The following is a 12,312-nucleotide window of genomic DNA, read 5'->3' as shown; positions in this document are numbered from 1 at the left end:
ATCATGTAAATTGTTTAGTTCCCCCCCCAAAACTTCTTACCAGGGTGGATTTGAACCCCCCGTTTCAGAGTTGCCAGTACAACTTTTTAGTCCACAAAGCCACCAAATCTCCCGTGACGGTAGGGTAACTGCTAACCTCAGAGGCCTCTCTTCTCTGACACTTCAAATCCACTCTTTGGAAGGCACTCTCTTCGAGTGCTGTTGATGATTCCTTCGCGTCGAGCACGATTCAAAGGGACCCTGTGAAGAGAAGGCCTAAAGCCCCTCTACAAGTATCGACATTTATCAAAGTTATTAGAGTTTCTGGAGGTCCAATGCTATTACGGCCTCAGAAACTAAACGGAGGGTCAGCTATGAGTCGGTTTAGATTCAAAAGCCAACGAGTGAGAGAGAGAGAGGAGAGACTGAATGGAAAGTCAACTTGCTCTCTATATTTCACTCATAATAAAAAGGAGAGGGAAAAATTTTAAAACATTATATAATGGGGGGGGGGATTCGTCATCGAGAAAAAGCCCTTATAAGTCCAGAAAACACCTGCTTTCATTCGTTAAGTCCACAGATTCCTCCAAGGGCTGAGAAACGCAGGAAGGGCTTTGTAGGTCTGTAAAAAGCCCAGAAAAGTTCGAGTCTATGGAATCCGGCAAGTAACCCATGGGGTTGGGATACTGTGTACAGGCTGGGGGCGACCAATGATTCCCTCGGGTGCCTTGTGCAAGGGCCCCGGAGGCCTGGTCCTGGCTGTAATCATTGGCGTATTGGGCCCTTGGCCAAAGGCCAAAGGAAGTGGATGGAGCTGGGGTGTAGAAACCCGCGCTCCCCAAGAACGCTGGATCCCCTGGCGCAGGGACATTGGCAGGTGCAGGGCGAGGAACAGGGGCGTGGTGAGGTGCAGGGACATGCGCAGTGGAGACCGCAGGTGCATGGACATAGGCAGGGGCAGGGCCATCAGCAGACGCAGGCGCAGTGGAGACCCCAGGCGCATGGACATAGGCAGAGGCAGGGCCATCAGCAGGCGCAGGCGCAGTGGTGTCCGCAAGGGCGTAGGTGACCATGGGATTGTTCGCAGCCGTGGAAGGTTCTGTCTGCTCCTCCTTGCTCTTCCTCCATTCCCGCTTTTCTTTGGAGCGGCGGTTCTTGAACCACACCTGCCAACCAACAGAGTGGGCAGTGAGCTGACTGCATGGAGGAGGGGAGCTTCCCGCCTCCCTCTACCTAGACCCGATGAGAAGACCCCTCAGTCTTAGGGCGGCAGGTCTGGGGGCACAGCGTGTGACGTCTCCAACTGCTTGCTGTTCCATGAATGGTAGTTCCATGAACTCAGTCTTTCAGAGAAATATTTACACACTTGGAAGGAATCCACTCTCCCGAGCCCACTACCCTGTGCCTGATCAGTTTCCCCAAGGCCACAAGCTAGAAAAGCCTAGGGAACTTGGTTGAAATGACACAAGCCTTAGGATCCACACAGGTGGTTTGGGTTGTTTTGGGGAGATGGTTCAGGAGGATCCAGAGGGCGGGGACAGGATGGGGACAGGGCACACCTACAAGGCTGCAAGGAGGGTCTCTCAAGACTCATAAGCGCCCATGTTCCTGTTGGGTTAATTTCTACTGTTATTCCCACTCTAATTCCCCAGGATAACAGAGTAGAACTGCCTTAGAAGGAGCACAAGGCAGCAGTGTTGACATAAGACCCATGGTGACTGGGTAGTTCTACTCGAAGTTAGTCCTTATCCATTATGCCACAGGGCTCTGCACGACTATGGGGACGCTCCCCACCCTCTTAACCATCCCAGTGAAGACCTGGATTTGGTGAACTGAAACATGGAGTATTTCAGTCAGAGCCAAGCAGTCCTCATGCCCAATAAATCTGGACTTTGTAAAATAGTCCTCGAGCACTTCCTTCTGTTCGTGAGTGTACACTGTGCGCTCTTGGCGCCGCCTAAACTGGACCGCCGTATTAGGATCTGAAACAAGCAAAGTGGGTCAGCCGAGGCCCCCATTCCACCCACCCCGCCCTGGCAACCCTACGTCCTCTCCCCGGACCAAGCCAATCATATTTCCAAACCTTCCAGCCTCATGTTCACATCTTTGAAATGGGTTCAATTGGGGGGGGGGGGACAAAACCACCAAAAAACACCACCCTCTTTTGAAAAACCCAAAAGCATTGGCCTCAAAAAGAATTTGTCTGACACATCGCTTACAGCCACCTGGGAAAGCCACAGGGTTTCCCTGTTCTCACGCGGTGGCACCGAGCGGCTGGTGGTACAACGCTCAGTGCACACGCGTCCCTTGGGCTCCTCACACAAATCTCCTTGCTCCCCAGTTGACGTGTTATCACAGCAGAGTCACAGCTGACCCTTCTGTGGGGCGTGAGAGGCTGGACGTCACGTGGGAGGGGATTGCCCATCTTTCTCCCACCGAACAGCGGGTGGCTTCAAACCGCGGGCCTGTAAGCCAGCAGTGCAATGCCTTCCAACGAAGCCACCAGAGCTCACTCCTTGCTCGCTCAGACTTCCAGCTGATCCTACAGATGGTTCCAGAGGCAAGAAAGTGTGGGTGTGCAGCCCCGGCCAAACCTGGAGGGGCCAGGTGCTATCTCCACCCGCGAGCAGGCCCCCTAAACACACAGAGGCCCTGTCTCCCCAGCACGGTGCAAGAAGCTGGACCAAACAACTTCGTTCCTTGCTAGAACCTCCAAGTTTTTTGGCCCTGCTACAGGTCTCCTCCTCCCCTGCAACTCCGTCCCCTTTCCTGGACCCCTATGCATCCTCCCCCACCCTAGGCCTTTTCCCTTCACCCTAGGCTTCTCCGCCTTTTCCTCCCCAGGCCCCCTCTCACCATGCACACCATGCCCCATCCCTGCTCCTCTTTCTACAAACCCGGACTCACCTTGTGAAGATGTACCCAACACCTTCCTCCCCCGGCTCTTTGCCACAGGGAACTCGCTGGGAGCCGACATCCTTGCAGAGGCTTTCCGCTCGTTCAGTCCTGCTCAGTGAAGTCCTTCCTGTCTGGCTCGCTGTGAATGCCTGGCTCCCTCAGAGGCCAGGCTTTAGATACCACCTTTAAGATTGTACCCACCCACGACCTGCCTCTCTCAGACCCACCCGGTGGGCCCAGGAGCCCAGGAAGGAGCTTCGATAAACAATCAACCCCAGGTGGGGCAAAGGAGTAGCAAAGATAATTAGTTTTCATTTCCTTGAGGGAGGGCGTGATGATCAACTCAGAACTTCTTCTCTCCCACCAAAGAGGAGCAAAGTGACACCCACCCAACCCAACCCACCCACACCCAACAACAAACCCATCGCTGTAAGGTCAATTCAGATGCAAAATGTACACAACAGCACGCAGCAGACTCGAACCCTGAGCCTTCTGTTGTAATCCACTACACCACATGCGCACTAAACACCTTAATGGAGCACCCTGAGTTCTGCTTAGAGCCTAACCCAGGCCTCACACAGCACTGGGGGCAGGGAAGCCTCGTTGTCCAAGACAAGATGGGGGAGGGGCACAGCCCAGTGCCATGTGCACAAGGAGTTTGATAGCCCGCCCCTGGGATGCGAGGTTTAATGCAGAACCCGCAATGCTTGCTGTCAAGTTGGAACTGACTCACAGCTGAGCCTCCAGAGGGTTTTCAAGGGCGGGAAATCTCAAGGGAGGTGATCGCCCACCTTCCACCTGCAGGGCAGTCCATGGCGCCCAAATAACAGATCTCTCTTGGAGAAGGTGACGTCAGGTTGCTCCTTGGAGGCAACGATGGGGGAGCGTCCTCTCGCATCCTTTGGGCCTGTAGCTCGGAGATGCTGTTCCTTGGAGAGGGACATCCTGCTTGGACATGTGGAGGGTCAGCGAAGGGGACGAAGACCCTCCCTTGGTACATGGATTGACACAGTGACTGCAGGTGATGTGTGTCTGAGGCTGTGAGGTTGGCACAGGACGGGGCAGGGCTCAGATCTATGGTTCATGGGCTCCTTATGGGTCAGACTCTCCCTCATCTAACAACATTCTCCTGCAGAGTAGCCGGTGGATTCAAACCACGGGGCTTTGTGTTGCCTGTGCAACCCCCTTCGCACTAGGCCACTCGAGACCCCTATTTATTAGACGTGCTCACATGGCAGACTGGACACGGGGGTATACACCCACGTTGTGTGAACTCAAAGGCAACGAAAATTTCAAATAGCCACGCATTTGGCTTCTTAGTGCTTCATTGGCCACTTTTGACCACTTGTAGGGCGCTGCCAATCCTGGCTGGAGCAAGTCTGAGGCTTCGTTTTACAAAAGCAGGTGCTCCCCTCCTCTTGACCTCTGTGCCGCGTGCTGGCCATTCTCACTGCCTGTCTAACGCTGCCATCAAGCAATTGTGCATTTGGCACAGAATTTCTTGTCAAACACCACCAAAATCAACATTGCTGATGCCATGAGCAACATATCTAAGCTCGAGAACCAAGCTTGCCTGGAACTTGAACTTCAGTTTGCACTGATTTCAGTCAAGTTAGTTTTTGCACAGGTGTCCAGGTTGGTGGCCTACTGAATCTGTTGTTATCAGGTGTCCTTGAAGTGACTAAGACTCCCAGCGACCCTATGAGCAACTTGCAAGACTACCCTGTGCCGTTCTCTCCATTGGTTATGCCCAAGCCCGTTGGTACAGTCCCTGTATCAGTCTGTCTTGGTCACAGTGCCCGCCTTCTTCCCTGACAACCCCTGGAGGCTCAGCTATGAGCTGATAATCAGTGAATTTTGTTCTGCAGTTTGGAGAGAGTAGAGTAGAACAGGAGGTGCAAGTGAGACTCAGCAGCCCAGGGGGCAGGGGCACAGATATCAATAGGTGACACTGCCAGAATTCTCCAAAATGACTGTCTACAAAACGTCTTTGTGCAGTGTTTCAGCAGAGACATTTCCTTTAAAAACAACAACAACAAAAACACAATAAACCCCAGCAGCCAAACAATGCTTCCCAGCAACCATTGCAAGATTCAATAAGACAGCAAACAACAAATGCTGCAGAGGCTGGAGAGAAATTGGAGTTCTCCCGCACTCCAGGTGGGAGTGTGAAATAGTGTAACCCTTATGGAAAAGTTTGGTGCTTCCTTAAAAAAGTGGGAACAGACAAGTCTCGCTACTAGGTTTATATCCGAAAGAAACAAGAGCTGGGATGCAAAGTGACATGCACAAACCTCTGTTTATTACAGCACTAGTAGGAATGCCCTCCATTTCCTAAAGAACATTGCTCTAGAAACTCGGTGAAGTTTGACAAATGTAGTTATTTGTCAAGAGGCTTCAGGCCTTTTGTTCACAGGGTCGTTATGAGTCGTGCTCGTGCTTGACTTGAAGGTAATCAAAAACAGCAACACTTGCAATTAATATTTACTATTTACAATAGAAACAATCCAAGCATCCATCAACAGATAAAGGGCTAAAGAAACTATGCTATTGATGTTCAGGGATGGAAATTATAAAAACCCCGAAACGTGTTATATTCCACCCAATGGTGTATCCGACGTCACTGAAAAATGAAGATTTCATGAAATACTGTGCACGAATCTAGGACAAATGATGCTGAGTGATAGAAGTCAGTTACAAAACATGATAATTATGGCATAAGACCACTAGTATTAAAAGCTAAGAAAAGGTTTATAAGTAGCAATGCCAATATTGGCTAACAAGAATGAGAGGGAGGGACAGAGGAGCAAAAAATTAAAAAACAGGATTGAGTTAAGGTCTGAAGAGAAAAAAAGAAGACACTTGAATTGTAAGACTTCTATAATAAAAAGAGAAAACAGACCAATAAATGTTTACACACAGTTAATTTCGCAGGAGTAGCAGGGTGGGGCGAATGATTAAGAGGGAGGAGGAGAGGAAGGGAAATAAAAATATCCAAATAGAAGGAGGGGAAAGGCCGTGTGCGGCACAGGGTTGATTGTTGTTGTTGTTGTTATGTGCTGTCGAGTCGCTTGCGACTCACAGCGACCCTATGTACAACAGCCCTAAACTCCGCTCTGTCCTGTGCCAATCGCACTGTCTCTGACACTCCCATCCCAATTATCCCAGTCACTGAATCAATCCACCTCATAGAAGGCCTTCCTCTCCTGCGCTGTCCCTCCACCCTCCCAAGCATGATGTCCCTCTCCAAGGACCGGTCTCTCCTCACAACATGTCCGAAGTATATTAGATGGAGCCTCAGAATTCTTGCCTCCAAGGAGCCACCTGGTTTAACCCTCTCCAGGACAAATCTGTTTGTTTTCCTAGCAGTCCATGGTATTCTCAATACTCTTCTCCAGCACCGCAGCTCAAAGGCATCAATTCTCCTTCTGTCCTCCTTGGTCATTGTCCAACTCTCTGATGCATAGCAAGTGATTGCGAAGACCATGGCCTGTATCAGACACACCTTAGTCTCCAGAAAGACACCATTGCTCTTCGGGGTTGATTAGATAGTGTAATTAATGATGCTCATCAAGTTAAGGCAAAACATCTGTGAATGATGGTATGAAAATCTGCACTCTTAAAAACAAACCCAAAATTTGTGTAGCTAATTCTAACAACAAAAACATTTTCCATGAGTCCAGCCTATTATGTCTCATCGAGTAGGAACTGACTCACAGCTAATCCTTCAGGGCTTTTCAGGTGTAGCTAATCTGCACACGAAGACATTTCCCACTTTTCTCCGTTGGGGCAGCTGGTGGAATTGAGCCGTCTACCTTTGGGTTGGGAATGTAACTCCTTACCGCTTAGCCACCAAAGCCTAGAAGTCTAAAACTCTATGGTGGGGAGAGAGAAAACATGCAAAAATAAAGAAATAAACTGTGGTAATTTGCCTTTTGCTTTAAATTCCTTTTTGATACTCAGATCAGTCATGTCATATTACAACACTTTGAATCACGTGACTGTGTCTGCAGCTACTTGGAGCTTGCTCTGTGGGTTTTGTTGGTATTTGGTGGTTTTTAATTTTCACGTATTCATTCATATGTTTTTGGGTGGGGATTTTTTGGCAATTAAAATAAGTTATTTTATTGAGGGAAGCAAGTTATTTGATGCCAGTTGGTTCTAGACAAAGGGAAGAGAGCCTGTCTTGGTCAGGTGTCTTGGCAAGAGAGACAACTACTAGTAAAGTGTCCCCTAACAAATGCTCAGAACTCTGAAGTCCCCCATTTCTTCTAGGACAGAAGTGGATGAGATTTAGGCAGTCACAGGATCACGAAGACCAAGGGAGACAGATTCTTTCGACCATCCGTCAAAAGTCTTTGGGTCTTCTCTCAGCCAGGGCCATCCAATGAAAACAAAATTCATCTTCCCGACTCATCTGGAGGACTCAAGAGTCTCCTCATCGCATTGCCATACTCCCTGCTCTTGGTCCTCTTTCCCGCATACTCATTCTCTAGGCATTTCTTCATCTGACGATCAAGATCACTGCAGTGACCAAAAAAATTTCAGGACGCTGTGATTTTGGTTGGCATTCCTTCAACAAGTTCATCAAGATGTTGCATTCTTCAGTGTGCAAGTCTGGAGACAAGTCAGGATGTATTCTTAGGAGATTGTGATGGATCACAGCAGAACAACTGGAGTGGTATCCATGCAGAGAGGACTTCAGGCTGTATTCATTTGCCTTCTCTGCCTCAGTGCTCCACTTCCTGCCCTCTATTTCCCCATCTTCTGCCTCTCAGTCTCCCCTGCTTGCCTCACAGTGGGTTTTTTGATGCCTTTGAGCTGTGGTGCTGGAGAAGAGTACTGAGGGTACCATGGATTGCTAAGAAAACATTCATCCTGGAAAGGGTTAAACTGGGCTGCTCCCTGGAGGCAAGGATTCTGAGGCTCCGTCTAACATACTTTGGACATGTTGTAAGGAAGGACCAGTCCTTGGAGAGGGGCATCATGCTTGGCAGGGTGGAATGACAGTGCAGGAGGGGAAGGCCCTCTACGAGGTGGATTGATTCAGTGACTGGGGTAATCGGGATGGGTAGGTCGGAGACAGTGTGATTGGCACAGGACAGAGCAGAGTTTAGGGAAGAAAGACAGGCACTTTCTTGCAGTGCTATTACAGCGTCAGAAACTAAAGGGAGGATCAGCTATGAGTCAGTTTAGATTCAAAAGCCAACGAGTGAAAGTGAGAGAGGAGAGATTGAAGGAAAGTTAACATGTTCTATAAATTTCACTCGTCTCATAATTAAGTTTGGAAAAAACGTTTTATTTCATAACATAAGGGGGGAAATTCTTCATAGACAAACACCCCTCAGAAACCTATGCCAAAGTGTCCCCATCTGGCTCCCACTGTGATTTCAAGGCGCCATGGGCATCGCCAGCGTCCCTTACAAATCCAGCAAACAAGGGTTCCCATTCATAAAGTACACAGCCATGTCCAGGGACTGATAAACATTGGAAGGCCTCTGCAGATATGTTAAAAGCCCAGAGAAGTTAAGAGGTGAAAATAGAAGAATTTCTTTTCCAATGAAAAAAGTTAACTGAGGGGAGGGGGGAACGGCGGAAAATGTCACAATGAATGAATGCAAATTTAAAAAGTTCAAAATTATTAATACCAAATTAAGTATCAATTTCTAAAAAAAAAAAAATTGTTGCAAGCCCAAGGAAGTCACAGGCTACCAGACTGAAGATCTTTTAAAAGAAAGTGTCAAAAAAAAAAAAAAAAGAAAGTGTCAATTTGGGTGATGAGTTAGAAAGCGAAAACAGACAGGCATCCCATGCTGACTGGGAGCCGAGCTGAATTGTAAGAGCTGCGCGTGGTGCTTCGCCCCCATCTGGCTGGCTCCCTGTGGGATTGCAGGGCACTGCGGGCACAGCCAGAGGACCTTACAACTCCAGCAAACGAGGCTTCCCATTCATCAAGTCCAAAGACTTCTCCACGGACTGTTAGACATTGGAAGGACTCCGCAGATCTGTAAAACCCCCAGAAAAGTTGGAGCTCTTGGATGATTCCAGCGAGTAACCCGTGACACTTGGATATTGGGTATAGGCTGGGGGCGGAAAAGCATCCCACTGAGTGCCTTGAGCAAGGGCCCCCCCGGAGGCCTGGTCCTGGCTGTAATTGCCCTCGTATTGTGTTGTTGGCAATAGGCTAAAGAAGGTGGGCTCCCGGGCGGGCGCAGGGGTCCTAATCTGTTATGCCACCAGGCTCTGCACGACTGTGGGGACGCTCCCTGTCCACTTAACCATCCCATTGAAGACCTGAATTTGGTGTTTCTGAAGATTCAGCTCTCGGGCCAGAGCCAAGCATTCCTCCTACACAACGAATCAATTCTTTTTAAAATATTGCTCGAGCACATGCCTCTGATAGGAGTTGAAGACAGTGTGCGCTTGGCGCAGCCTACCTACATTGGACCTCTGCGTTAGGATCTGAAAGCAAGCAAAGTGGATCAGCCCAGTCCCCCACCCTCACCCCAACCTGCCTCTGCAACCTACATCCTCTTCTTGGACCAAGCTAATCTTAGTTCCAAACCTTCCAGCCTTAATGTTCACATCTTTGAAATAGGTACAACAACAACAAAAAATTTAAAAACCCAAATGCATTGCCCTCAAGGAGAGTCTGTCTGACTCGATTATAGCCACCTGGGAAGGCCACAGGGTTTCCCTGTTCTCCCTCGGCAGCACTGAGCGGCTGGTGGTACAATGCACCCGCCGGTTTTGGGCGGGCTAGCTAAATACACACACACGCGCGCGCACACACATACATACATACATATATACATGCATACATGCATACATACATACATATTAAAGTTTATGCCTTAATGGAACCTCCACATTCTTTGGCTCGGGTCCCACATCGAATCCAGCCTGCTGCTCCAGGCCACTTCCTCGCCCCCCCTTTTCCCATCCCCCATGCCTGTTTCCTCCATCCTAGGCCTGTTCTCCCTCACCCTAGGCTTATTCTCCCACCTTAAGCCTCTTCCTCCCCATGCCACTTCCTTTCCCCCCTTCTCCCAACCCTGGACTCACGAAGAAGAACCCAACAGCTTCCTCTCCCCCTTTTTCTCACAGGGAACATTCCATGTACAGATAGCCTCCTAGAAGCTTTCCACTCTCCGTTCTTCTGCTCAGTGATGTCCTTTCCTCTCTGGCTCGCTGTGAACACCTGGGTCCCTCAGAGGCCAGGCTTTAAATACCACCTTTAAGACTTTGTCCCCCCCCCAGGACCCGCCTCTCTCAGACCCACCCTATGGCCCCAGGTGCCCAGGAAGGACCTTCCATAACCCAGGTGGGACAAAGGAATAACGAAGATGATTATTCGGTGTTTCCTTAAAGGAGGACATGAAGATAAAGTGACACCCACCCAACCCAACCCACCCACACCGGACAACAAACCCATTGCTGTAAAGCCAATTCAGATGCAAAATGTGCACCAGAGCGCCCAGCAGGTTCGAACCCTGAACCTTCTGTCACAACCCACTATGCCCCCTGTGCACTAAAGACCTTAATGGAGCACCCAGAGTTCTGCTCGGAGCTTCACCCAGACCTCACAAAGGCGCTGGGGGCTGGGAAGCCTCGCTGTCCAAGACAGGGTGGTGGAGGGGAGGGCACAATGCCATGCACACAAGGAGCTTGATAACCCACATCTGGGATGTGAGGTTTAATCCAGAACCCGCAATGCCTGCTGTCAAGTTGGAACTGACTCACAGCTGAGCCTCCAGAGGGTTTTCAAGGGCTGTTACAGTCCATTTTATTGAAGGTCTTGTTCTCTTTGCCTCACCCTCTGTCCCCAGCGTGATGTCTTTCACCATGGACTAATATCTCCTGATGACGTATGTGAGATGAAGGTTGAGGAAGCTGGTCTCTGAGTTGAGAACTCTAGGGGCTCAGTCCACAGTGAGCAACCTGTCAACCCCAGTCTGGTCCCTCCCTGGTGGTTCAAATCTTTCAGTGACTCTGATGGAGAAAGAGAATAATCTTTTCTTGTTCAATTGACAGCCCTCTGAGACATCAGCTATGAGTTTGTGCCAACTCAATGGCAAGCACTTTGAGTCAGCTTTTGCCTCTAGAAAGGACCCTGGTGGTACTTTCTTCAAGACAGATTGGTTCATTCTCTCCTCAGTCCATGGGATAGTCAAGAGTCCTTCACCAACATCATGATTCAAAGGCATCAATTCTTAGTCTTCCTTATTCGTTGGCCAACTGCCACAGGCATACAGAACAATCAAAAATACCATGGCTTGTATTCCCTTGCTGACCTCCTCGTTATACCCCTCAGTCCCCCTCCTTTCTGCCTCTCATTACCCTTCTTTATGTTCTTTGATCTGCCCCTCCATATCCTCTGTTTCCCTCATCTCAAGCCCCTGGTTCCCCTTCCTTCTCTTCCTTGGTCTTCTATCTCTCTAGGGGATCAAATATAGTGTAACATTGAATTGATTCCAATGATAACAACTTTATAAGGCCAGCACAGAACTGACCCAAAGGGTTACAAAGGCAATTATCTTTATAAATGTTGACTGCTTAATGTTTCTCTGTGAGATGATAATAATATCTGGTGATATTGAGTGGATTCCGCCTCCTGGAGACCTAGCAGGTGTTAGATGTGGTACATCTTTTTGGGAGACGGCCCCTCTTTCTCCAGGGGAGTGGTTGGTGGATTCTAGTGGGTTAATGACCTTGTGGTCATTAGCCCAACATGTCGCACACTATGTCACCAGGGCTTCCTGTGTAGTGAGGCTGTTGTTGTTGATTGCCATTGAGTCGAGCACAACTCATAGTGACGTGTAGTGCCCCCTCCCATCTTCTTACCAGGGTGGATTTGAACCCCCGGCTTCTGGGTTGCTAGTGCAGCTCTTTAACCACAAATTCACCAGATCTCACTCAAAAGGACATATTGACTGTAAAGTAATTGCTAACCCCAGAGACTTCTTTTCTCTGGCAGTTCGAATTCACGCTTTGGAATAAAGATAGACACTCTTTTGGTGCTATTACAGCCTCAGAAACTAAAGGGAGGGTCAGCTATGAATTGGTTTATATTCAAAAACCAACAAGGGAGGGAGGGAAGGAGGGAGAGAGAGAGAGAAGAGATTGAATAGAAAGTCAACTTGCCCTATAAATTTCAATCATTTCATAAAAAGTTTGGAATAAACTTTTTCTTTCAAAACATACATAATAGAGGGGAGAAATTTTTCATAGACAAAATCCCCCCTAGAAACCTAATAAAACTAAAATAATCTTCACCTCTCTCCCAAAATAGTCTGCAAAACAATGTAAAATGTTGTTGTTGTTGTTATGGGCCATCGAGTCATTTGCGACTCATAGCGACCCTATGCACAACAGCCCTAAACCCTGCTCTATCCTGCGCCAACCGCACTGCCTCTGACACACCCATCCCGATTA

General features: G+C 48.8%; 1 protein-coding gene and 1 pseudogene across 1 annotated transcript in view; both read right to left on the bottom strand.

Moving 5' to 3' along the window:
- Positions 1-515: 515 nt before the first annotated feature.
- LOC102862374 (skin secretory protein xP2-like) overlaps positions 516-12,312 on the bottom strand; it is a 19,354-nt gene continuing 7,557 nt past the window's right edge. Inside the window, exons 2-3 of the mRNA XM_006898713.1 lie at positions 9,172-9,225; positions 516-1,145 (exon numbers count right to left, since the gene is read on the bottom strand). Of these exons, the coding sequence (XP_006898775.1) occupies positions 516-1,145; positions 9,172-9,225 (684 nt within the window). The remainder of the gene's footprint in view (positions 1,146-9,171; positions 9,226-12,312) is intronic.
- On the bottom strand, positions 7,278-8,345 carry LOC102844425 (annotated as a pseudogene).

Source organism: Elephantulus edwardii, unplaced genomic scaffold (genome assembly GCF_000299155.1).
Source record: "Elephantulus edwardii isolate Elephantulus edwardi_28Jun2011 unplaced genomic scaffold, EleEdw1.0 scaffold00236, whole genome shotgun sequence".
NCBI lineage: Eukaryota > Metazoa > Chordata > Mammalia > Macroscelidea > Macroscelididae > Elephantulus > Elephantulus edwardii.
The sequence above is the reverse complement of the archived record's forward strand: the minus strand, read 5'-3'. Positions and strand labels throughout refer to the sequence as shown.